General features: G+C 48.7%; 1 protein-coding gene across 1 annotated transcript in view; it reads right to left on the reverse strand.

The window, feature by feature from the left end:
* Positions 1-1448: 1448 nt before the first annotated feature.
* The window catches only part of FER1L5 (fer-1-like 5 (C. elegans)), a 79282-nt gene continuing 55267 nt past the window's right edge, over positions 1449-25463 (reverse strand). Inside the window, 34 exon segments of the mRNA XM_006876623.1 lie at positions 1449-1505; positions 1618-1765; positions 2039-2148; positions 2328-2521; positions 2596-2695; positions 2903-3044; positions 3246-3368; positions 3608-3696; positions 4188-4327; positions 4467-4615; positions 4806-4976; positions 5412-5503; positions 5701-5862; positions 6407-6526; positions 6790-6894; positions 7030-7080; positions 7560-7585; positions 7734-7896; positions 7982-8128; positions 9192-9296; positions 9601-9762; positions 9970-10151; positions 11046-11123; positions 11255-11509; positions 11640-11805; positions 11907-12070; positions 12658-12760; positions 14376-14490; positions 14790-14953; positions 16919-17050; positions 18069-18224; positions 18303-18480; positions 19085-19185; positions 20173-20297. Of these exon segments, the coding sequence (XP_006876685.1) occupies positions 1449-1505; positions 1618-1765; positions 2039-2148; positions 2328-2521; positions 2596-2695; positions 2903-3044; positions 3246-3368; positions 3608-3696; positions 4188-4327; positions 4467-4615; positions 4806-4976; positions 5412-5503; positions 5701-5862; positions 6407-6526; positions 6790-6894; positions 7030-7080; positions 7560-7585; positions 7734-7896; positions 7982-8128; positions 9192-9296; positions 9601-9762; positions 9970-10151; positions 11046-11123; positions 11255-11509; positions 11640-11805; positions 11907-12070; positions 12658-12760; positions 14376-14490; positions 14790-14953; positions 16919-17050; positions 18069-18224; positions 18303-18480; positions 19085-19185; positions 20173-20297 (4475 nt within the window).

The following is a 25463-nucleotide window of genomic DNA, read 5'->3' on the forward strand; positions in this document are numbered from 1 at the left end:
AACCACTGCACCACCAGGGCCCCTTCATATTTCCAGAGCCTAAGGGAAATTCTTAAAATGGCTGATGGGAACCAAACATGAGCTTCTGACTCGGTGCCCTTCCTATTAGGAGTGAGTTCTAGAGAAGGCCCACAACTCAAGCCCATCAACCCTTGCTTTACCTTCTCCTGAGTTACTAATGTCCTCAGCCTATAGCCTGGCCCAGAAGGAAAGGAAGGGTCACCTTGACTGGGGATAGGTTTCTGTGTTCTAGAGCTTTCCACATGTGATGAATTAATCATCACAGGCTGTAGTGTCTGCCTGCACTAGGATGACAGTGGGGCTAGGACTGGTGTGAGCCTCCTCCCTTCCTCACAATAGCTGAGCCGCTCAAGGAGACCAGAGGTTCAACTGTGTGACCTGTAGTTTGGTGTTATGACCAGGTGGAACTGAAAAATCAAATGGCTGTTTGTCTTTTTATCATTATTATTATTTCCATGGGAGATTGGATGGACTTATGTGGTGGGAGGACTTGGGTGGGTGCTCAAGATGGCCAAGGCAGTGATGAGAGAGGAGTGGTTCACTCACATGGCACTGTGTACATGAGAAAGAGATCAAGTCTATGGGCATTGAATGACTCCAGCTCATGGGCTCCTGGAGACTTTGAAAAGAGGACAAGGAGAACATGAGATGCAGTCTCCACTTAGTCTAAGGATGCTCTTATAAAACTGTGTGACGTATGAAAATGGCTCGACTTAGCATTGTCTAATCCTGTCCCAGCTCTTGCTTTTTGTCCTGGAAACAAATGTCTCCCTTTGTTAGTAGAGCTAAATATTGTTCTGGGCACTCTAATCCCAGATTTGTGCTAGAGGCAATACTGTGGTGGTTTTATACATGGATGCTTGGGTGAAAGCCGTGGCCTTGGTCATGCTGTTTGATCACGCTTGAGCCACTTACCTCCTTTACAGTCAACCTGCGGCTTGGTTTCCTCTACCTTCCGAGCCTCTTGGTATGGAGGAGACCCCGAGGGTGTTAAGAAATGGTGCATAAACATGACATTGCTGCTTGTCTTTGTGAATCTTGTCTGAAAGGCTGGTGTTTTCAACCTGCCATATTGTCTCCAAACCCCCAAATTACAAGGTGGCTCTCTGTTTTGAAACTTGTTTATTTCGCTGGGAAATTACAACTCTGCCCTTTTTGCACATGTCTTAGAATACAGAAACAAGAAACTGAAATGAAGCCCATGGGTAGGGCTGATGGTAGGCAGAAGAAAATCAGACAAACATGGGTGAATTTGTCATGGGATTGGAAGCTCTGGGAAAAGAACTTTTAGACGATTCATGTGCCAATAGAGGACCATGGTTTCAACTCATGGTCTATGACAGTAAGGCATAGCTTCAGATCCTGGATGAGCAGATGAAGAGGTGTTGTTGCTGGTGTTTAGCGAAGTGATATCATTGCTGGATGTTTTAATTGTGACTAACTACCCGGATGCTAGGTTTAACCAAGCTCAAGGCCAGATAGTTCTAGAGAGAAGAGGTGACAGAGTTTGTCTGACTAGTAGTCTGAAGGCTGTCTCCCCAGAGCCATCCCAGGAGTCCCAGAACTTTGATTCCTGTCCCTGTGGGTATCACTCACCGGAGTAGAGTAGATAAAGTTGAACAGCATTAACAGTAGCATCAGTATGGCAAAGACAGTAAGGATTCTGTAGCGGTTGTATTTCCAGATGTATTGGCACAGGTTTTGCAGAGGAAACCGCAGCAATCTGAGGGTAGTGTGGATGCGTCTGTGTAGGGGCAGGAGAGAGACAAACACTTAAGGTGAAGTGGTGTAGAGCAAAGAGCTTTCTTTTGACAAGGCACCTTCTGCTTGCCACTCTCCCACCTCCCAAGTCTGCCCTCTCCTGACTGTAACGGAGCTTTAAGATGGGGTCGTGAGAAGAAGTTTTCCTTCTCCACTTATAGGCCCACCAGGTCACCAGCCCATATAAAATGCTAAGCCTAGCAGCTCAACTTTGTCAAGGAAGAAGAAAGATTCCGTGCCGTTGCCCAACTCTTACATGGGGGGTTGCAGTGTAGGGTATTGATTAGGTTCTGACTGGCCCCGCCCGGCTGGCTTGAGCAAGGCTTCATTCTCTGTCAGTATCTCCAAAGTCATGTTCACTTTACCCTAGAAATACCGTAAGTGGTGGGAGGCTGAGTTCAGAAAGCAGGAGCAAGAATAGTTTTAGGGCCTCCTCCCAGGATCCCGAAAGAAAAAGGGATTTTAGCTAAGTCCCTGCAAGTCTATTAAAGCCAAATTATGTGGCACAGTTGTCCTAGTCAATAAACACCTCCCCCAACTCATACCGACAAGCTCCAGTTTCCATTCTTGAGGACCTGGCAAGGCCACCAGCCAGTTACAATCTTCTTCTTAAAGAGGGAGATGTGCTTGTGTTGTTGGAAATGGGGCCACTTGGACTCTGTGTCCATCATCTTGATGGAGCAGTTCCAGGCCCTCCGGGCAGGGAAAGGCATATCAGACAAATCCATATCCAAGACCCCTGGACCCAGAGAAATGGTGTCAGCAAGAAGGAACTCCCTGTCCTGTGGTCATGGCTCTGTGACAAAGGCTTACCTAGGAAGTCGTCAGTAGATAAGGTGTCATTATCCCAGACCTGGATGATGAGCCGGGGTGGGAACTTCATCGATGTGGAATCCAGGCTCCATATGTATTCCTAGAGGATGGCAGAGCATTTTGCTGGCATCTTTTCTTTGGGATTTCTCTTAAGACACATTAATGGCCTACTACCTAGCAGTGATGGCCTAGGCTCAGTCTGAGGACACATTTCATGTATTCTGGTACAGCTTGCAGGTCTCTGAAGTGAGGGAAGGAGAGGAGGAGTGCCTGAAGCCATCACCCGCCTTCCCATTGGGCCTGTTACCTTCTGGCTCTGGACACACATGTGTTCTGCAGCCAGATAGTCCATGGTGAAGATGAACCGCCAGTTGAAGTAGGCCTTCCCAGTGAAGGATTCATAGTGGATATCTGTCTTCTGCATGTCCTTCTCTAGCCCAAGTAACCACCTGGAGCCAAAAACCTGTCACTTGGGGTTTGCTTGTATTATTCCCATCCCCAAGCTGGGGCCCTGTGAGAAGGAGTACCCAGCAGCTACCAGATGCCAGTGAAAATAGAAAACTGTCACTCCTAGGGTTAGGAGGCCCCAACAGGAATGACAGAACAGAGAATCTGAGGGCTCTCTGCTGGGGCCCTAATCCTCCCCTCACCCTTTAATGTAGATGTCGCTGGTCTTATCACCGGTAAAATTGTTGTCCTGCAGATCCACGTTGCTAACTTGCCAGATGATGCAGCGCAGCTCATACCTGCAGCCACTGTGCTCTGAGGCTTTGCTAAGGAAATAGCTCCCCAGCCATAGCCTTGGTGAGGGAAGAGAAGCCTGGGAGGCTTCTCTCCACGCTCACAGAAGTTGTACTGAATTGGGGGGCAATTCAGAGGAAGAAAGCTCCCAGGATTCCCAGTGGAGGAAAAGAGTTACTGCAACTCAGTGTTTGGGAACAGTAGTTTTCAGCACCCTGGGGAGGCTGGACTGCGAAATGGACTGATTAGAAAATGGGACTGTCCCACTCACCTTTTTGGCTTTCTGAGGCTGATGTTGACTTGAGCACCAGGAGGCCCAAGCTTCTTGGGGAAGATATCCACCCACATTTGTAACTTTCCCTAGAGTCAGGACAGATTAACTGATTGGGTTTGTTCACCTCTGTTCTCAGCATGCTGGCCTGGGGAGCCCTGCCCTGTGTACCCCGTGGAGTCCAGAAGTATCTATGAGGTGAAATGGGCTCTCCACAGGAAGTTAGACAACTGTACCCTCAACCCCCCTTGTGTCTTGTTTTGGCTGGAACACTGCAGTGTGGCTGGTGTGGGGCATCATGGCTTTGAAGCTGAAATTTCACTTATGACCTAGAGAGTTAAATGCCATTTAGCAGGTCATGCTAGACAAGTCTGTTCCTACAAGACTCTAGACTGTTGGGCCTTCATTTAGTAACCAGTTTGGTGGTCCTGATTCCCAAGTAATTTTATGTGAACCACTACCTAAGCATATTATGATACCAACAAAGAACAGAGGTTTAGGAAAGAAGATAGAGAACGAAATAGTAGAAGCGTCCCCTCCAGTTTCGTACTTGTAGAAGCGTCCCCCTCCAGTTTCGTACCTGGTCGATGCCTGGCTGGCTGTCGCTGTACAGCGTGCGGGTCTCCAGGTGCTCAGGCACCAGCCCTTGGGTGTGCAGCAGGTAGAGTGCAAGGCGTTCCTTCTTGGATCCCAGGTCCTCAGCAGTAGGGTGCTTGGGCTCTGGATTGGAGGTGGGTGGAAAGAGGCAGTAGGCCCCCACCCTTCCTCACCCGGAGGGCTGTCCGCTGACTCCTTCTGGAGCCCTCACTGGTTTCAGAGGCCTGTGTTTGCTTTCTGGGGGGTGTGCTGTGCTGCTTACCAAAGCTTTGCAGCTTGAATTTTTTTCCATTGTAAAAAACAGAGTCATCCTCAGTATTGAACAGCGGTGGAGGCAGCCCTTTCAGCTTGGCATGGCGTTCCAGAAGGTAACTTGGAGGCAGCTGATCCCGCCACCTAAAGGGCCCCGATCTGTGGGAATAACATGAGAGGATGAGGAAGAGGAGGTTTGAGTTTTGGAGAACACTGCTTAGAGCTGCAACACTGATTAGCAGAGGTGGAGGCATGAGAAGGGGCTCTGGAAGTAGGCCTCTGAAGGAGCTATGCGCTCACTCCTGCACCCCATCCCCACTCAACTGCCCTGACTCAGGCCCACGCTCACTGGCAATAGGATTTGGAGAGACCACAACGAGCTCCAAAGCCAGACAGGAGTCGGTTTTCAAGGTCAATGGCCGTGGATCCAATCTTATCATCAGGTGAAAACAGGTCAAAGTCATAGAGCTGGATCTCTAGGTCTTTCTCCAGTGGGATGTTGCAGTTCAATTCAAACATCCTAGGGTGAGGGGGTTAGACACTGCCGAGACTGTGGCTGTAGGGGGTATCAGAGCTTTAGGTTCCCCCATTAGCAACTCAGCCCCTGGGCCCACGCTCCCCTGGTTTGGTTATGGTGACTATATAGAGTAGGAGCATGGGATAGGTTGTTGATCACCAGTAACTGCCCCTCAGTTATGGCTGAAAATAACTTTGGATAGACCTGGGATCTTGTACTCTGAGCTTTCTTCCTAGACAATGAATTTGACAGGGTGAGTAGACAAGGACCACCCATCGAGTTATCTCGCATCTATTGAGCCCCCAGAGTGTATAAGCCACCATGCTGGGAACTGGATACGAGAGAGGAATGGAAGAATTGTTTGCCTTGTGGCACATCCTCCTGGCATCTTGTGAATGGGAACAGAGAAATGGGATGGGGTGAGTTGGGGCAGCTCACATGCCAAAGATGGGGTCCAGAGTGTTTGGCTGATATGTGTCTCGGTTGCCAAGTCGCTTCTGTCCCAGTTTCAGGATCACATAAGGGTCACACTGGAGATCACAAACATGGGTGTGAGAATAGGAAATGAGTTGGGTCTGCAAGAGCAGGCATGGGCATAAATAAGCCCCTTGGCACCAGAAGGGGCCTGTGGAGAGTTGGCACTTTGGGTGTCAGAAACCTGAAGGAGCTCTAGATTGGGATTTAGGACAAGGTGTGGAAGGGACCCGGGTCGGGGCTACTCTCTTACCAGACCATTGTAGTCCTGGGGCTGCAGACTGAATGCTCGTACCACATACACCCGCACCAAGCATTCCTGAGGGAAACCTTCTCTCTCAGACCAAACCAAGAACTGGCGGGGGGGCTTGATAGCTTTAGGATCCTCAGGAAATGGATAGATGCGGAACAGGCCCTGTGTGTGAGTTGAGGAGGGCGACGTGTAGGGAGTCCAGTGGTAGTGGTAGTTACCAGGGCTGGCTGAACTTTGTAGAACCAGCCAAGTGATGCCCCTGGTCCAGGCTAAGGAGAGTGGGTGGGTGGAGGGTGACAAAGACAGCAGAACAGAGAATAGTGGCAGATGCAACAGAGCCCTTCTGTAGGGCCCACAGTGTTTTGCAGGTAGAGTGTTGGACAAAAGAATTGAAATCAGTAGGTGAGTTTCCAGTTTTAGCTGTTTCTGAACAATTTCACCCACCTATCTCATTAGGTTGGAACTTGTTTTCTAAGACTCTGGGGCCTTGGGAGACCAGCACAGACCAGAGCTGAGTGTGAGGGGGAGGTAATACTGAATCCCTGCCTTGCATAGTCCAAGCTCTACTCCTCCGCTCCCAAAGCTGGTTTACAAGCCCTGCCTGCCATTCTCAGAATGAGCATGACAAGGCCAGGGCTTTTATTAGAGTAGTCTAGGATAGGAGGGGTGCACGAGATAGGGCAGCTAACCTGGGCTGGACACACACCTTGAATTCTCCCACCACTGGGCTGTCCAGCACAGGCTGCTCGTTGTAGAGTTTGAAAGTCTGGCAGAAGTCCTGCAGGCCTTTGAAATCTGGCACTGCCTCCAACTCACAGTCATACACCTATGGGAGCATGTGTGCAACCCAGCCTAGTGTTAGGAACAGGCCTAGGTCTGCCTAAAGGGAGATCATCCCCAGGATTGGGACTGAGGGACCACCATCTCCCAGGTCTTGCTTCAAAGCATCTGCCCCATCAAGGGCCCGAGTCGGCACTGCCTGCTTCAGCTCGGCAGCCTGAGTTACTGCAAGGATGTGGCTGGGTCTTTTCCTAGGAGACTCTATTCTACCTCTCTCTCAGCACCCTCCCCTCCCAGGGGCCTCCAAACCTTTAGGGTATGGTAGTCTTTGTCCTTGTACTTTAAGGATTTTTGAGTCTCTCCTGTGGCCCAGAACAGCTTGCTCCACCAATCCACTTCGTGGTCATAGTCATCCTGGCAGGGAAGAGGGTAGTTGTAGCTTTGGCCCTTGGTGGGGAGTCGGGTGGGCAGAGGCACAACAGCCTTCCTCTACCCAGGGCCATGCTGCCCTCCCACCCTACACTCTTAGCTGCTGAGGCTATTTCCCACCTCGTCTTTCTTGTACTTGAGCCATAACTTTTCATAGAGGTAATCTAGGAGCTGAAAATGAGAGAGGAGGAACAAGGTGAGGCTAGGCAGCCCGTAGCTCAGTCACCATCTCTGACTTCTGAAAAGAAGAGATCAGGTGGAGGCCGGAGCTTACTTCCTTCTCATAGGCTTTCTGGTTTTAATTCAGGGGCCTTGAGACGTGAGATTGGGGAATAAGAAAGAGGGTAAGTACAGCTCAGTCCTCCTGGCCACAGGCACAGACTGAACTCTGGAAATGGCTCCGAAATGCAGAGTCTCCAGCTCCACCCCAGACTCAATCTGCTGTCTCTCCAGGTGCCCAGAATATCATATTCAGGATTTCTATAGCGCGCTCGGATGATTCTGATGTACAGTTAGAATCACTGCTTTAGAGTTTTAGTGTGCGAATAGACCTCACATTGGGGCCACAGATTTCAGAATTCTGTTTCACTGACAAAGGATATCTCCTTCAGTGGTGTCAGAGACGGTGAGATCTCAAACCCTTTACTCACCTCCTGGTGCTTCTTCCTGGACAACGCTGTTTGGAGGACGTGCAATCATGAGTGTCAGGAGAGGGGCCAAAAGGTGAGGTGGAGGGACCAACCCAGAGGGGAACCAGGGCTTCATCCCACTCAGTTGGGGGCTGGAGGTGAGGCCTAGGGAAGGACAAGGAGAAAGGGCCGTACTTGGAATTCTTGGGGGCACGTAGTTGTCAGCCCAGGGGTCACAGAAATATGGCTGTAGGAAGTTGATGTTGGCCTGACCCACCACGGTCTGCTGGCCGAAGTCCTGGGTGTCCACCACCTTCACCACAAGGGGCAGTGAGTAGGCCTCCTCTGTAGGCATAAACTGCACCCCCAGGGAGAAGTGGGGAACGTGAGCACTCCCTGTAGAAGAGAGCCGCCCCAAAGTCTCTTGCCCAAGGTCCTCTTACCAGCGTGAAGAAGAGGGCAGACTGGGGGAAGTTGGGGTTGGTCTGGAAGTCCTTGATGGGTTCTGTCCTCAGGGACTGTTCCCCACATTCCACCAAAAGATAGGGGGAATGCACATTCTTCAAGTTCCGAAGGCCCCAAACTAGGACCTGCCAGTAAAGGAGGGGGAGGCACAGTAAGGGGTAGCCAGTGCCTCTTTAATGAGCTTCTGGCCAGAGAGAAGAGGCCATCCTAGGAATGGTGGTACATCAGAGAGCATGCAGGGTTGGGGAACAAAACTGAGTAATCAGTCTGAAGGTCCTCAGGCCTAAATGCTATCTGTCCTCCCATGTCTGGGAGGGAGGTTCTTTCAGCCACTGTGACTATATCTCCACTGACACCTCTTACTCACATGTTGCCTTGTCTGACCTCTCATCTGTCCTCAGGAGAGTTCCTGAGACTGGCTGCCTCTGAGGCCCAGAGAAGCAAGGAAGGGGTGGTGCTCCAGGTTTCCCAGGGGTCCCTCCTGGCATTTAGCCCATTGCTGACTTGTAGCCCATAGAACGCTGTGGCCATTCAGTGACCCAGCATCCTGTGTTCTTACTCACCTGACAGACAATGAGCATCCCAGGAATGTACACCCCTTACTGATGGACCTCAGGGGTCCAAAATATGAGCCAACCAGGTTGCCTATCTTGAGGAGGACCTAACCAACCTTTACTCTTTGCCAAATCAAGGCAGGGCTCACAGGTAGAATGGGGACCACCATACTACTTTCAAAAGACAGGTGAGAAGTATCCAGGCAGTTGGAGGCAGGCAGAACTGGGCCCAAATTCTGGCCCTGCCGCTTAGTCCCTATGCCACTGTGCATGGAATATGCTGTCTTTCTGAATTTTCATTCTTTGAAAAAGGTCCCTACTACTCAGGGGCAGTGTGAGACTCAAATGCTACAATGAATGCTAAAGCTTTGTACACTACTGATAGCAGAGATTTGCATTAAAATGATTTAAAATATTATATCACAGCTTCTGCCTTTCATTTCTCTCGTTTCTCTCCATCTCCCAGATAGTATCTTCTTGGGTCTAAACTTTGGGTCCAATAGAAAGGTCCATGGAGTGTCAGCAGAGCACATTCCATGGCTTTCCAGTCTGCTCTGGGTGGTGCTCTCTCCCTGCCCACGGTCCCGCCCCCTGCTTCCTTCCCTGGCCCCCACCTGCCCCACACCACTACCACCTCAACAGCCATCTTCTTCAGCGTGGGCTGGATGTCCTTGGGGAGCAAATAGGTCTTATCCTTCCAGGGAACATTTAAGATCGGTGGCTTCTTCTCTCTAACACTCTTGCGAGGAGAGCACAACACATGAGACCCCTTTAGGCTGGGTTTTCTGCCCTCTGCCTCAACTCAAGCAGGTACCTGAGAAGGTCCAACTGAGGAGGCCCCAGATTCACATGGGTGGGAAGAAGTTGGTTGGGGAGCTGTGGGGAGCATGAATAGGTCAAGTTCACCAAGCCCAATGGTCTAGTTCTCAGGCTTTTTGGGGGGTGGGGTGGTGAGTGGAGTTGGGGAAAGTTGGCTCTGGAAACTAGTAGCTGAGGAAGAGACCCTGGGCACTACACCTCCCATCCAAGCCCTCTCCCAGTACCTGGGTCTCGAGGATCAGCTCGCAGGATGCCAAGATCTCGCCCTCTTCCTCCCCTGTCCCTTTCACAAGGGGATGCCACCTCATGGGGGGCAGGGTCCTGTCTTGGAGATCCAGCCAGACCACTGGGGACCACATGCTTCTTCCCCACAAGCTCTCTTTGCCCTGGAGGGACATGAAGGGCCAGCTGACAGTGCTCTAGCTCATCCCCTGGATTCTGATAGTTGTAGGATAACAGCTAACATTCATGTTTACATGCTGCTACTATTCATTCAGCACCATTGGAGCACTTTTCTCATTTTCCTTTAAAGGAAAAAATTCCTCAGCAACTCTGAGGCAGTTCCTTTTCTTCCCCCAGCACACCTGCTTTACCTGGGAGTCCTGCTGCCACAGTTCCAGCACCATGAGCGGTGGGCTGTCTTTGGTGTCCTGGGGGTTCTCATACAGAAGGACGTGCATGAAGAGCAGCGTCTGGGCCCACGTGGGGGCTGCAGAGCTACTCAGGGTCTGGGTACACTGGCTATGGTTCAAGAAGATCGCTCGAATGAAAGGCTCTGGAGGGCGGGAGAGAGAGAGGCGGAAGCTCATGTCTGAGCTGCCACTGCTGGACCAGCTGCCCAGGGAGACCCAGGACTGGCAGCCACTGCCAGCTGCCCACTCTAGTGTAATCAATAGAGCAACTGGGTGGATAACCATAGGTTGTTGGCTCTGTGAACATGTATTTCATGCCTACCGTGTTGAAGGCCCGGGGATCTTCAGGAGGAGTTCTGGAGACTAGGCCACACTGTGGCTGCCCTTCTACGGCATCAACTAGTGACCTTGGCACCAGGGTACATTATATGGCCCTCTTGATGTGTGGTGATGCCCAATGGACAGAGCTCCCAGCAGGCATCCTTAACAGTTCTGCCACCCACTGCCCTAGTCTAAACTTCATCCCGCTACCTGGCTCCTTAAAAGTATTGCCACTAACAGGAGTGGGAGGGAGTATGTGACTCACCTCCTAAAGCCTTCAACGGGTTTTCCCTACAGGAAGTAGTACAGGCTCCTCCCTCACAGGGACTGAAATTGACACCTCTCCCTCCCCCACCTTCACCCCCCATCCCATCATCTGGTCTAACCACAAGTGACACATTCTTCCCCAAGCATGCCATCCTCTTTCTTGCCTTCAAGTCTCTTAAGGTTTTGTTTCTACCTGCTCTTTGCTCCTCATTAGTACAAACACTTCCTCTTTGAGACCCAGCTAAGTGGTCAGCACTGAGAAGAGGACTCAACTCCCCCTTCTCTGGTCAAGAGTAGCCAGCCCCACCTTACATTTTTTGTTTTTGTGTCCTTTCCCCAAACTAGAGCCATGAGCTGTCTCCCCTTTCTTCCCACATTCTTTACACTTCTGGGTGACCACATCGGCAGGTCTTTGAGGGGCTAGAAGGAAAACGGTGCCTACTACCTACCCTGGAATGTCTGGATCTGGTTGTGCCCCAGGTTTCGGGCCTGGTAGATGTAGCAGAAGAGCTGGTAGTAGTTAGGCTCTGGGTAAGAGAGATGCCCCAGGATCTCCTAAGATTGCTTTTCCACTAGCCCACCTTGATCTTCCCCACTCCCTTCCTTCAGGCACTGGGTCTCTGGGGTCACCCAAGTCGACTCCCAGGTAAATGCTCACTGTTGAAGATGCAGTAGATGAAGGGCATGTCCGGTGGTTGGGTATTCTCTGGGGTTGGTCTCCAGATGTTGGAGAACATTTGGCTCATTCCCCATAAGGATGTTCTGGTCTCCTCTGCCTTTTCCTTTTCCTTAGCTTGTTGAGTCTGATTCATGCTCAGTGCCTAAGAGGGTCACCTCTGAGGCTCTTGGGTGCTTTTCCTATCTCCTCCAACCCAGGCCCAGATCAACCCCTTCCTCTCACAGGCTCCACCCACTAAAGCCCGGGAATGTAGAGCTGAGGTCCACTCCTCTCCCACCACTCCTAATGGTCAGCATCCAACCTTGGGCATCTCATAATCTTTGCCAGATCCAGGCCAGGCCCTGGCTCTGGGAAGTGGGGTTACAGGGAGGCTTTACCAGGGATCCCTCAAGAAGAAATATGGGTGCAATGCCCCTATCTTTGTTGGGGGCCAGCCTGCGGTGCCAGCAGCGTCGGCGGAACTGGCTGGTGGGCTGAGGGTTCAGATGGAACTTGGAGCCGAAGGTGCCATACTCCCAGCCCTCATCCTCCTCGGCCACACTGGGGCTGTGCTGCAGGAAGAAAGCAGAGTCTTCCTTCCAATGCCCGAGGTAGACCCGGCCAGAGCCCCTGCCCGTGGAAGCCTCCTCACCAGTTGCAGGAAGGAAAGGGTCTCCTGCTCATGGGTCAACTTCTGGGGGCTCCGGTAGCGCATGCGCACCCAGCGCCGCCGCCGCACCGAGTAGTAGGTCTTCTCCACAGAGTTCCAGGCCTGTGGCAGGCCTAAGGGCGGAAGCCCCACTCCGTACTCCCAGCCTGTTGGAACCAGGTGTTTATAGGCTAGGAGGTTTGACCAGGGCTGCAAGATGGGCCTAAAGGGGCTGTGATGTTCCTCAAGTCTCTCTGGCCCTAAGGCCTGTTTTGTGGAAAGAAAAGATATGTTCACATTTTGTCACTCCTGGATAGATGTGACTTAACCTTACAAATGAGGAAGGGGAGACTCAGAGATGTACTGTGACCTGAGTTCATACCATAAGTAAGAAGAAAAGTTTGGAACTTGAACCCAGCAGGTCTTCAGACTGCCAGTCCCTGGAGCTACCTTGGGTGGACTCAGGTTCAGTGAGGAGGTTCACATTACAGGCATCCACCAAACGTTACCCGGGCCGGGCCTCAGGAGAAATTTACAACCTGTTCTCTTCTCACAGCTCAGGCCCGTGTCTATAGATCGTGGAGTCTCTGTTCTCTGGGGGATGGGGGGCCCCAGGAATTGAGGTCCACTCTAACCAAGAACTTGGCTACTCTGAGGCTGTCAGAGTACTGAACACCTCTGCCAGTCCAGAATGAGCAACAGCTCAGCAGACGTTTTGGTCTTTCCATCTCCAAACCTTGGCCACAGGACTAACCCTCATTGTCCACTGCATGGTTCAGCTCCACAGCCCAGTTCTTCTGAATGTACCAGCCTCGGGGACACTTCATATTCTCCCGCGGATCCATGGAGTTTCCATCCTGTGGGTGGACAGAGAAAGCTGAGGGCATCTGAGCTGAAATGAGGGCTACCATGAGGAACACGGGCCACCTTCCCTCTTTCTATAGTCAATTTGTGCATCGCCTGTAGGCACAGTAGCCTCCAAATAGATACAGTCTCATCTTCTGGACCAGGCAGCATCCTTTGCCACCCATATATATTCACTTGATGTTTGTATTGATTTGCTTTTATTGAAATTAAAATAAATGTTTTAAAAAGCAATCTTATATAAGCCACTAAAAATTAATGTCATTCACCATAAATAGGGAATAGGTACGATGGCACTTAAAACATAATAATTATTGTGAAAACAAGATAGTATGACTAAATTTCAGCTAAAAGCTGTTGCTTACCCAAGACCAAGCCTACTGCCTACTCTCTCCTCTTGTTAGAAAGAGGAGAGTAGCATGTATTAGAACTGGATTGCTAACTGCAGGTGGGCAGTTCAAACCCACCAGTAGCTCTTACTAACCCTATTGAGGGTCACTATGATTCAGAACCTACTCGAAGGTGCACAAGAAGCAGCAGCAGCATGTCTTAGACTCTGGGTGGTGCAAAAGATTAATGTGCTCTACTGCTAACCAAACGTTGGAGATCTAAGCCTACCCAAAGGCTCCTAGGAAGACCTGGCAATCTACTAAAAAAATCCACCATTGACAACTCAATGGGACACAGTCCTACCCTCACACACATGGGGTCACCGGAAGTCAGAATCAACTCATCAGCTACTGGTGGTAAGCATGTATCAGAGATGGTAGATCTATAGTGTCCAATTTGGGAATTTAACTGGAAATGAATTTGAATTTAAAAAACAAACCAGTTGCTGGCTGATTGGACTCTGATTCATGGTGATCCCACAATTTCCAGAGTAGAACTGTGCTCCACGGGGTTTTCAATGTCTGTCATCTGACTTCTTCTGCGTGGCCACTGGGTGACTGGGTGGATTCAAATGTCAACCTTTGGTTAAGCAAACCATGTTTGCACCACCACCCAGGGATCTCTAGTTGAAATGAAACCAAATGAAAAGTTTTCTTGCTCAGTTTTACTAGCCACATTTCAGCTTTTTTATAAAAAAATAATTACATGGCATAAATACAAAGGTAATACTATGATGCAGCATTAGCAAGGGTGTCAAGAAAGAGGTCTTCCTATATTTGGCTGGATTTATATAACTTTAGGTAGATAGATCCTTTGGAGGACAGTGCAGACATGGAACACTTCCATTATTGCAGAAAGTTCTATTGGGCAGTGTCCCAAAATGAGATTCTCTCCTTTAGGGTAAGTTGTTATTGTTGTTAAGTACTGTTGAGACCCTGTATAGGGTTTCCAAGGAGCGGCTGCCTCTGAAAGAGGCCTGAGAAGGAAACATTACCTTTTTCTGTTGTTTCATGTATGTGCCCCACCATCTTGGTGTACATCCCCCACCGGTGCCTGGCAGGGAGACCCAAGGGCTGAATGTATGGAAAGCATGATGCAGATCACAATTCCTAGTCAAGTGGTATTTCCACTCGGACATCCAGTTTCCGAGGCTCCCCACCTTGCTGCATTGCTGCCCATACACATCCCACAAGGCAGCTGGAAGGAACCCTTGCTCACCACATCTGTGTTTGGGATGGGTGCCGGTACCCAGGCTCCTGTGATATCACGTGCCTGGTTCTCATACACCTCCTCCAGCACTTGACTCTTGTTGATGTCTATGTCCAGGAGGAGTCTGGGGGAGAGGAGACCCCAGGCCCCCAGGGTCCTCTGCTGGCCATGTGCACCCTACCTGCTCTGGGCAAGACTGGGTTAGCAGGGCCTGGCATCCAGGCAGGGTAGGCACCCAGTCCACTGGGACTCAACTGGGGGAAGGCTGATTGGGCTGACAAGTACGCATGCCCCATGCTCTCTGTGCTATCTGCCCACCTTTCCCAGACTGCCCTGCCCAGCCCTCAGGGGAAAATAAGGGTCAATTCAGGTGGGGCATGCCTGGAGGGACACAGGCTCAGGGCCCTGCACCCCCAGCCTTACCTCCTCTGAGGCTCCACTATCCACTTCCCCTGCCAGTGCCATCCTGGAGGCACCTTAAAATCCTCCTTGGGGAGGGCCGTGCGTCCTGTGACGTCTGAGAAGTTGGGGCAGCGGTGGAGCCCCTGTAGCCCCCACTGGTCTTTGTACTTGGCCTGGTTCTCATACTGTGGGAGGGGAGTTCGTCAGTATCTGCACCTCTTGTCCACACTGGACATCACCCTCTGTCCTGGGTCTCCACTGGAGTGTAGCTACCACCTAGCAATATGGTAGTTAGGCAACAAGGGGTCCCATGGTCCCTGCCCTTGGGCCAGTGACTTTTATTATGAAGGTAGGGGTGAGGAAGGGAAGGAAGTCCTCCTGTGGTCGACATATGTATTTCCCTTGCTTTCTCTGTTCTATCTACAGCCCCGTTGTTACGTGCTGTTGAGTCGGTTCCAATCCATAGCGACCCTGTATAAGGCTTCTGAGGAACAGCTGGTGAGCTTGAACCACCGTAGACATGGCTTATCAGTCGTAATCCTTTCCCTTGAGCTGAGGTGTAGCCACAAAATCCTTTTTAAAACCAGCGCTCAGAGCTATCGTTAATCAGTGTGGGCAAGTTCCATTATCAAGCACTCACTGTGGGCCTGGCTTACACAATCTCCTTCCATCGGCACAGCTCCAGTGTACAGGTTAGGAGACTGAGGCTCACAGAGGTCAACTCTGCCCTGAGTCACTCAGCTAACAAGGGCGGAGTGTGGTGGAAGCCGCACTTGACTTGCCCTGAAGCCACATCCTTCTCACTGCAGACCCAGGGGAACCCAGCCAGTCCCAATTGTCCCACCTTTGCTGTCTCTTCCCACCACTTCCTTGCTCCCTGCATCTAATCCGAAATCCCACTCCACCTCTGCCTCTCAAAATCCCAAGCAGGGGCTGGCTAAACATAATATATCCATCTACAACATATAACTTAAAACTATCTTTCAAATCAGTAAATTAAAAAGCCTGAAACCCAAAACAGGTTTTCCCTCGATTGTCAGATGCCTCTCCTGAGCCTCCCTTGTTGTTGTTAAGTGCCGTCGAGTCGGTTCCGACCCATAGCGACCCTGTACAGGGTTTCCGAGGGTGTAAATCCTTACGGGAGTAGAAAGCCTCATCTTTCTCCCGCGGAGCAGCTGGTAGTTTCGAACCGCTGACCTTAAGGTTTGCAGCCCGATTCGCAACCACTACGCTACCAGAGCTCCTTCCTTAGTCCTCCAGCAAATCTCTCCCTCCTCTGTTTCTAGAACAGTCTCTGGCTGCTCTTGGGCCTCAGGGCTTATGCTCTGTGGGTAGATGCCTCTTTTCCTGTTCCTCTGGAAGGGCAGACTATTCCCCGGTTTCCCCATTCCCAGGACCACCAGACTGGCCTGAAACACCTAGCTGGGTCTATGGGGATCCTAGGCTGCCATGTTAGCAACTGAGCAGCCCCCGGCAGTCGAAACCTTGCTTATCACACATTACCTGGGAGAAATCTCCATGAACCTCCATCAGGGAGAGAGTGAATGGGCCCCCAGTCACCCCCGTCACCCACATGCCTATAGCTTGTCAACAAGGGACCCTGAGCTGGCAGCAGCTATGGTTGCTTAATCAGAGCAACCTTCCAATTACTGACCCCCTTCTGTAAGCCTGAGATTTGATCATAAACACTTGTTCTTTTTAGTGCTAGGCAATGGTGTGGCACTGTAGACTAAACCCTGGATTGCTAACCACAAGGCTGGTGGTTCAAACTCATCAACTACTCCTTGGAAACCCTGTACATGGTCACTATGAGTTGGCACCTACTCGACAGTAGCTAACAACAACAATTGTAGCTTCAACCACTTCCTTCCATTAAATGTGACCCTGGTGGCACAGTGGTTTAAACATTGGGCTGCTGATTGCAAAGCTGGTGGGTTGAATCCAGCAGCTGCTCTGTGGGAGAAACATAAGGCTGTCTGCTTCAGTAAAGGTTACAGGCTTGGGAACCCGATAGGGTACTATGTCCTGACTCAACAGCAGTGGGTTTTGTGAAGCCATTCTCTGTCTCCTGCCAGGTCTGTTCTTCAGACTCTGTCTCTCTTCCCCCACACCAGTGAGCCCTGCTCCATGCCACAGCGGCCAACGCTCACCGTCTCTGTGTACACGACCATACTGCCATGGCGGAGCAGCACAAGATCTTTACTATCTTCCACGTTGCCAAGCCACATGCAGACCCGGAGGTGGGCTGGGAGTATGTCCTTCTGTCCTTCACCCTCTGGGTACTGAGACAAAGGCAGGTCCATCCCACAGATATAGGGTGCAGGTGAGAAAAGGAGCACAGTCCTGGAATGGGTCACCCTGAGCCCCGGGGAGCAAGAGACTTCACACAAAGCTAAGAGGTGGAGTTATACAGAGTTCCTGCCTTCTAGACCTACATGGTCCAGAGTAGGGAATGAGGAGGACAACGCCCTGTAACTCTGCTTGACAGAGAGGCTGGGGAGTGGGGGTGGGGGGGTGGAGGGAAGGCAGTGGTGCCTAGGAGGTTGGCAGAGCTTCCCCAGCAGCTGTGTTAATGCACACTTATTGTGTGCTTGCTTTGCGCCAGGCACTGTGCTGAGCACCGAGTCCTCATTCTAAGCTTTAATCCTTACACACTGCCCTGAGGTGGGCAGCAGCAGCAGTACTCCCACTTGACAGAGGGACAGACTGAGGCTTGGACAAGCCAGGTTTCAAGTCCCAGTGTTTCTTGGACCTGGGAGGGGCATTCCACAATGATGGGGAATCTGAGTACAAACCAGAGAGGGATGAAGCAGGGAGGAGTGGCCAGGGGTCAGGCCAAGGAGGTTGGCCTTTCTCCAGGAGGCACTGAGGTGTCAGGAAGGGAGGGAGCAGAGTGATGTCCCAACCAACTGCCTCAAGGTGGGGTGAGGTGGAGAGGTGATCAGTTCTTTTTTATGACTTGCATGGTTGGCTGGTGCCCAAGCCTTATAGGCCATTAAATATTTTGAGTCTCACCCAATCCAGGGTAAAGGGCTGGTGGCAGTGAGGATGATGTGGGAATGAATTTGAAGGCCATGGATGAGGAAGACGGATTTGATGTTTCCCACATGTTAACAGCCCCAACTTCCTGCCTTCCTCTTGGGACTGTACCAACCCTATTTTACCTGGGTAAAGGGCCAGTGAGAAAGGAAGTGGGTTGTGCCCTCAAGGAGACTCCATAGAGCTGCTCTGAGAATTCAGGGGTTCTCTCTGAGGTATTTCTGGGCCTGCTGCTCTCTTGAGGACCCCATTCTTTCCTACCTGTAGGAGGAGTGTCTGTGTCTTCCCACAGAACCTGCCGGACTGCAGGGGCCCGGCCTGGGAGAAGAGGATAGTGTGGGCGGGCACCTGTGCATAGGCCACTCGCTGGTCCTTGGCCACCAGCCAGATCATCACATCTGGGAGGCTCACCTGGGGCTGTCAAGGTGTGAGAGAGTCAGGCCCTGCCTGACTGCCTTAGAGCCCTGCTGCCCCACCAGTATCTCCAGAGTCCACCTCAGGGAGCACAGAGTTGAGACGGTACAGCCAGCCCTCCACTGTGGCCACCATGTCCTTGGGCTTGGCTTCCTTGGCCTGTTTGGCCAGTTCCTGCAGAAGAAGGCTGCGGAGCATCCATCTCTTCTTGTCCAATTCTGTGGCTTTGGACTGATCAGTCAGGCAGGGCAGAGGGCGCCTGTGGTCAGGGCAGGGTAAGAGGAGGCTGAACTTCTCTTTTGTCTCAGAGCTCCATGACCCTCTGGCCCTTCCTTAGGCCAGTGGGCCCTTCCTAGCCTTGAGGTGTCTATCCCTTTTACTGCTTGCTACCCAAGGACCTTTTTCCCTCCTTAGGAAGCCCTGGTCACTGTGAATCTGACCTCTCCATTCTCATACATGTCTTTGTCAGTCATTCAAGCCCTTGCAATGTGCCAGGCCTCATTCAAGGACCTCCTAGAGGAGAAGAGATGGGGACCAACCAATCACTGGGGGGTAGGGGCGGGACATAAGCGGGGCATGGGATGAGGAGAGGATTTTGACAGGCAGAGGAGGGCATCTTAGAAGGACAAGCACTGGAGGAAAGAGGCAGAGATCCATTTGGTGGGAACATCAGGCAATGCCAGGGACAATCCTGGATGAGAAGGTCAGTGCCATTTTCTGGAAGAGTCTGAATGACAGGAGAGAGCTACTCTGTTGTTTGGGTTTCAAGCCTGGGAGAGATTTGAGCTGAATTCCTATTTCTCGTGGAAGAAGGGTTCTGCGGGTCCTGACCTGAGCCCCTCCCATCCCCACTGCATTCCTACTCGCAGTCCTCCACCAGCTCCTTCCGCAGTTTCTCCCACTGGAGGAGCAGGGCTGGGTCCTTGGGATTCCGCATGGACTTCAGGGTGTCCAGATTGGCTTTCTGCCCAGCAGGAGAGAAATGGCAACAGAGCTGGCGTCAGCATGGACCTGACCTGGGCTGACTGGCCCAAGGTATCTTCAGCCAGGGTGATGCCAGTCCAAGGCTGTCCCATGCCCTTGCAATTTCAGGACCCTCACTCACCCTTCCTGCTACCCAACAGGCGAAATAGGTGGCAGGAAGGAGCCACAGAGGGATGGAACTGGGAAGGAGCACAGAAGGTCAATCCTGACCCTAGCTCCCTGCCAAGTCTGTAGGTACAAATACCAAATACGTCGCATCCGAGGCAGGCGGCATCAGGTCATTCTCTTGCCTAAAACCCATTCAGTGGCTCCTCTAAGGCCCGTGTTCCTTGACAGGCACTAAGACCCTTTGTGATATGATCCCTCCTTGCTTTACTGGCTTTATCCCATGTCACCTACCCTCAAACTTCAAAAACTGGTACATCATGATGTCACAAATGTTATTCTCCTACACATTCCTCAGGGTCCATACATTTCATTTCTTTGTGAGCACCTACTCCCACTATGAGTCCTGCTGTGGCTTGGGCTAATGCACCAGATTGCAAGATCGGTGGTTCAAGCTCACCAGCTGCTCCTCAGAAACCCTATACAGGGTTGCTGTGGATCAGAATAGACTCGATGGCACTTAACTCCCACTATAAGGAGCTCTGGTAGCATAGTGGTTTGAACTGGTTTTCTCCTCCCTAAAAGATTTACAGCCCCAGAAACCTTGTACAGGGTCGCTATGAGTCGGAACAGACTCCACGGCACATAACAAACTCCCACTATCCTTTTTTTATTGTTGTTGTTTTAACTTCCCATTTGTGTCTTCAGCACCTTGCTCTATGCCTGTCACCTCTCAATTAATATGGAATGCATGAATGAGCTGTGTGACCAGTTTCCTGTGCCTGGGACTCAATTTCCCAAAGCGCCCATCAATTATCTGAGCCCTCCCTCCCTGCCCCCATTTCTCTCCTGCATCACTCACCAGGCGGTTTCCAGTGACATGGAGGAGGTTGAGGCAGTTCATGCGGAAACTGACGTCTTCCCAGTATGAGGTCACAGCCACCACAGGTTTGGTATTGTACCAGGGCACATAATGGTAGATGTTCCCTGAAACACAGAGATATGTGGCAGGTGAGGGGTGTTAGGGATTAAATTGTACACTCCCTCCCTCAAAAATAATATGTATCAACTTGGCTGGGCCGTGATTCTCAGTGGTTTGAGGTTTGGTAGCTATGTAATGATGTCATTTGGTAGTTATGTGATGACATAGTCATGGTGTGATCCAAAGTGATCAGTCCATCAATTGTAAGGGTTTAAAGTGGAGTGTAACACCCTTACGCAGGTTACAGCCCTGATCCAATGAAAGGGGAGTTTCCCAGTCACCTTCTATTTTACAAGAGATAAAAAGAGAGTGAAACAAACAGAGGAAAAGGGGTCTGATTGCCACCAAAAGAGAAGAACTGGAAGTGGCACATCCTTGGGACCCAGGGCTCTTGTACTGCGAATCTCCTAGACCCAGTGGAAGATTGATGCCAAGACACATGGAGATCTCCAATGAATGAACACTAGGTCCACAGATGTTGAAAGGAGACAAGGACCTTCACCTAGTGCTGACAGAGACAAAAACGCCTTCTCCTAGTCACTTTTTCCTAGAATCTGAATCTGGACTTCTAGCATCCTAAACCTCTTCAGTCTGAAATTGATCAAATATGCAATCAAGATGTATTGATAATTACTGGTGATTGGAATGCAAAGGTTGGAAACAAAGAGAAAAAAAGCATCAGTAGTTGGAAATTATGACCTTGGTACTAGAAATGAGGTTGGAGATCACATGATAGGATTTTGCAACAACAATGACTTCTTCATTGCAAATGCCTTTTTTTAAACAACATAAAAGGCGATTGATTATATACATGCAGTGTTTCGTTCTATTGTGCATAAGGTGGCTATGAGTTGGAATTGATTTGATGGCACCTAACAACAACGACAACAAATTCTGAGAGAACAAATTTATTAAAGCCATCCACTTGTGGTATTTCTGTCATAGCAGTGCTAGAGCACTGAGACGAGGAGTATCTGAAGGACTCGGGCAGGTTTCCTCTCATTGTATCCCATCAGAGCCCAGTATCCCTGGGCTACTTCATCCATCAAGGATGCAATCTGCTATCAATCTTAACTGGACTCCTCTCGCCAGAAGAGTGGGTTAGGAACTGTTTGAGAATGTGTGCATGCTAATAAACACAGAAGACTCTTATATAATATTCTGGGTGCTCAGTGCTCCATGAAGCCTTTCAAAGTCCCTACTTACAGGTGGGGAAGTCAAGACGAGGGATGTGAAACAGTTTGCCTGAGATAGAGGTATCAAACCAGTTGGTCAGAACACAAGTATCTCTCTCCAGAGTCCCTGCTCTCGACCTCAGGCAAAGTGCCAAGGCAAGGGATATACCTTGGGGTAGGGTTCCCCTTGGGTGGTCTCTGAGGCAGAGGAAGAGTGGATCTAAGTTTAGGGAGGAGGTTCAGAGTTTGATTGGGGTGGGCAGATGTCTTACATAAAGGGCCTGCTGCTGCAGAAGAGTTGAGGGGGTAGGTGAGGCAAAGGGGTTAAAAACCAATGGCAGACTGGATTCCCTGAAATTGTCCTTATTGGAATGAGTGGGAAGCTCGATAAAATAGAAGAAATTCTTTTGTGAAATACATTGCTGAGTAAAAGAGAGAAATCCACAGAAACCAAAAATAAAGTTTTTAAAGCAGGAAGCCGATGAGTTAAGTGAATGCCAAAACTGACTTTTGTCCTCTATGTTTCTGGAAAATCTTAAAGAACTTGAGTTTCTGTTTTAGAAAATGAAGACACACAGGGAGCAGGAGAAAAAGCCTAGCACCAACCAAGATGGGCAATCTAGCAGGTGACACCTTAGTGAGAAATAATCCACGACATAAAATTGCCTGTTGCCAGAGTGGTTCTGAGTGGAGTGTGGAGAAAATCTTAAAAATTTGTAGCCCAAAGTTGAGTCTCATGTATGTTTGCATTCAGAGTTCATGTCAACTGTGTGGTCTGAAGAATGTCAAGCAGAAAATTAAAGGGATATCCAGATAAAGTTCCAAGAAGATGAGCAACTTAGAACCAATAGGCATATTCTCTAACCTGGCAACTTCACTCCTAGAAAGACCTAGAAAGACAAACAGAAAAACCTATTCAGAATGATCAAAAGGCATGTAGAAAAAATGTTAACAGCAACACTGTTTCTTGTAGTTGTGGTTGCAACTCAAGTCAGCACCTGACTCACAACAACCCTATGAACAATGGAATGCATCCTTATGACCAGTTAGTTGCAGATCAGACCATTATGATCCATAGAGTTTTCATTGGTTGATGTTTGGCAGTAGATCACCAGGTCTTTTTCCTAGTCTGTCTTAATCAGGAAGTGCTCCCAAACCCTATTTGGCTTTACTGTTGTTGTTAAGTGCTGTCAAGTCAACTTCTACTCATAGCAACCCTGTATAAGATTTCTGAGGAGTGACTGGTGAGTTTGAACTGTCAGCCTTACAGTCTAGTACTTATTCTACAGCACCACACCAACATGCAATCCACCTACAATGCTTCATAGCAAAATGCAATCCACCACGGTCCAACCACTAGTGGCTGTGCATAAGGTTCATAGGCTGGGAATCAAACTAGGTTTCCCATATGGAAAGCAAGAATTTTACCACGGGGCCTCCAGGGCCTCACAACACTATTTGTAATACCAAAATTGGGAGCAACCAAATTATCCTTCAATAATAGAAGGGATAAGTAAATTTTGATATATTAACATAATGGAATACCACACAGCAATGAGAATCAGTAGTACACCCAACAATATGAGTGAATTTCACAAATAAAATGATGAGCAAAAGAAGCCAGACACAAATGAATACATACTCTGTGATTTCTTTTATATAAAGTTAAAAGGTGGACCAAAATAAATGGAGGTTAAGAGAATGGTTACCTTTGGTTGAAGAGTGAGGGTGAAGAACACAGGAGTGTTGGTTTCCTGTTTTCTGATCTGAGTGCTATTACATGGATTCATTTGCTTTGGGTTATTAACTGAGCTGGGTACTTTGCTTTTGTGTACTTTTTCATATGTATGCTTTACTTGGACCAACAGTTTACTTAAAATTAAAAAAAAAAATAGTGCAGGTAAAAAAGACAAAAGAAAAAGGACACAAAGAGCTACCAAGCAGGAGGGGTGGCTTGCAATTTAATCGAATAGTTACTTAAAGCCATTCTGAGAAGATATATGAGTACTCAGAACCCAGTCCAGAGAGATGGCAAGATGAAAATCTGAGAGATTAGAAAATCTGAAAGACAGAAGGTCCACAGAGAATAAAGTTGAGTTCCAGAAGGAGATATGAGAAGAGAAGAGAAAGAGGTAATTTAAAAAGAGAAAATAGCTTATAATTTTTCAGAATTGTTGTAGACATCAATTTCAGACCCTGGTACTGATGAATTATTAGAAGGATAAATAAACAGAGATCTGTGGCTGGGGTTTTCAGGTATTAGCATGGGGATACGAGTTGGTAATTTTCCTTTTCTACTCCTGGATAGTGTACAAAAGCAACAAAAAGAAGGAAAATAACTCTGCTTTCAGCAAAACAAGGAGACAGATGTAATCTGCAGACCCAAAACACACATGAAGACTGCCAAAAACAACCGTGATCCCCAGAGAAGTCCTGAAATGAAGTGTAACTGAAGCCACCTGGGGGAAGGGAATCAAGAGGCCAGCACTGGAAGCACTGCTGGATGGAAGCAGATTGCTGTAAGTGGCAGCAAAAATATACTCCCTGAAACTCAGGATATAGATGAGGAAATGGGAGCCAGCAGAACTCAGAAAAGAAGTAGAAGAAAAAACAAAAACATCGTAGAAACCAAGACAGCATACAAAGAAGCCCAGGGAAGTTTAGACTCTGCAGAAATTCAGTGAGGGACATAAAGCATACAAATTTAAAAAGTAAAAAATTAAGTAGAAATACAGTTAAAAAAAAAAAAAAAAGACGGAATATAGAAGATCAGCAAACTCCCATAAGTGGATCACCTGAAGTAGAAAACCAAAATACTAGAATAGAATACATATTTTTATGTAACATGTGCTACATTTAAAATATAATTTAAGAAAACTCACATGTGTAAAGGATAGTCTCTTCAATAAATGGTGCTGGGACAATTGGATATCCAAATTTGAATTAATACAAATTAATTCAACATAGATCATAGAACTAAATGGAAAAAGCTAAAATGGTAAAACTTTTAAAAAAGAAAAAAATAGAAAAATTTCATGACCTTGGATTAGACAAAGAATTCTTAAGGACATAATAAAACAAAACAAAAAAAAGATAATTGGGCTTCATCTAAATTTTAAATGTTTGCAATTCAAAAGACACCATTAAGAAAATGAAAAGATAAGTCACAGACCACTTGCAAATCATGGATGAATCTCTAAACCACTATGTTGAGCAACAACAGAGTATCATACTGTATGATTCCATTTATGTAAGATTATAGAACAAATAACATTAATCACTGACAATAGATACTGCAACTATGATTGCCCCCAGGGATCGGGGCGAGAGAATGAAGAGAGACACATAGCAGCTTCCTAAAGTGTTGGAAATTACAAAATCATGATTGGAGTGGTGGTTATACAGGCATGTTGTTGTTAAGTGCCATCGAGTTTGCTCAGGCTCATAGCAACCCTGTGTAGGGTTTCCAAGGCTATATGTAAATGAATCAATTTGTCAAGATTGACCAAACTGTATACTTAAAACTTGTGTATTTTGTTGTCTGTAAATTAAATCTCAATGAAAGGAAATGTCACCATTAAAAGCATGAAAAGACAAATCACAAACTTGAAGAAGATATTTACAAATGCACATCTGACAAGATTGTACTCCAGAAGAAATGATACAGAAACTGATAGGAAAAATACAACCAAATAGAAAAATGGACAAAAGAGGTGAATAGATTTCACAGATAAGGAAAACAAGTGGCTGTGAATACATGGAAAATTGTTCAACCTCATTTTTAATCAGGCAATTGCCAATTAAGAACACGTGAATCAGAGCTCAACTAGAGGAACAAAGAAGAGATAAAAAAAAGCATAATCCACTACCATTTGATGAACTTGACCTTTACTTATAGATGTAGTAGCTCAAAAGAGGGAACAAATCTTTACAGCGAGGATCATTCCCACCCTCTCGATACACAGGGTCAACAGGGATGGGCAACTTAGACATTGG

This window comes from Chrysochloris asiatica, unplaced genomic scaffold (assembly GCF_000296735.1).
Source record: "Chrysochloris asiatica unplaced genomic scaffold, ChrAsi1.0 scaffold00395, whole genome shotgun sequence".
Classification (NCBI taxonomy): Eukaryota; Metazoa; Chordata; class Mammalia; order Afrosoricida; family Chrysochloridae; genus Chrysochloris; species Chrysochloris asiatica.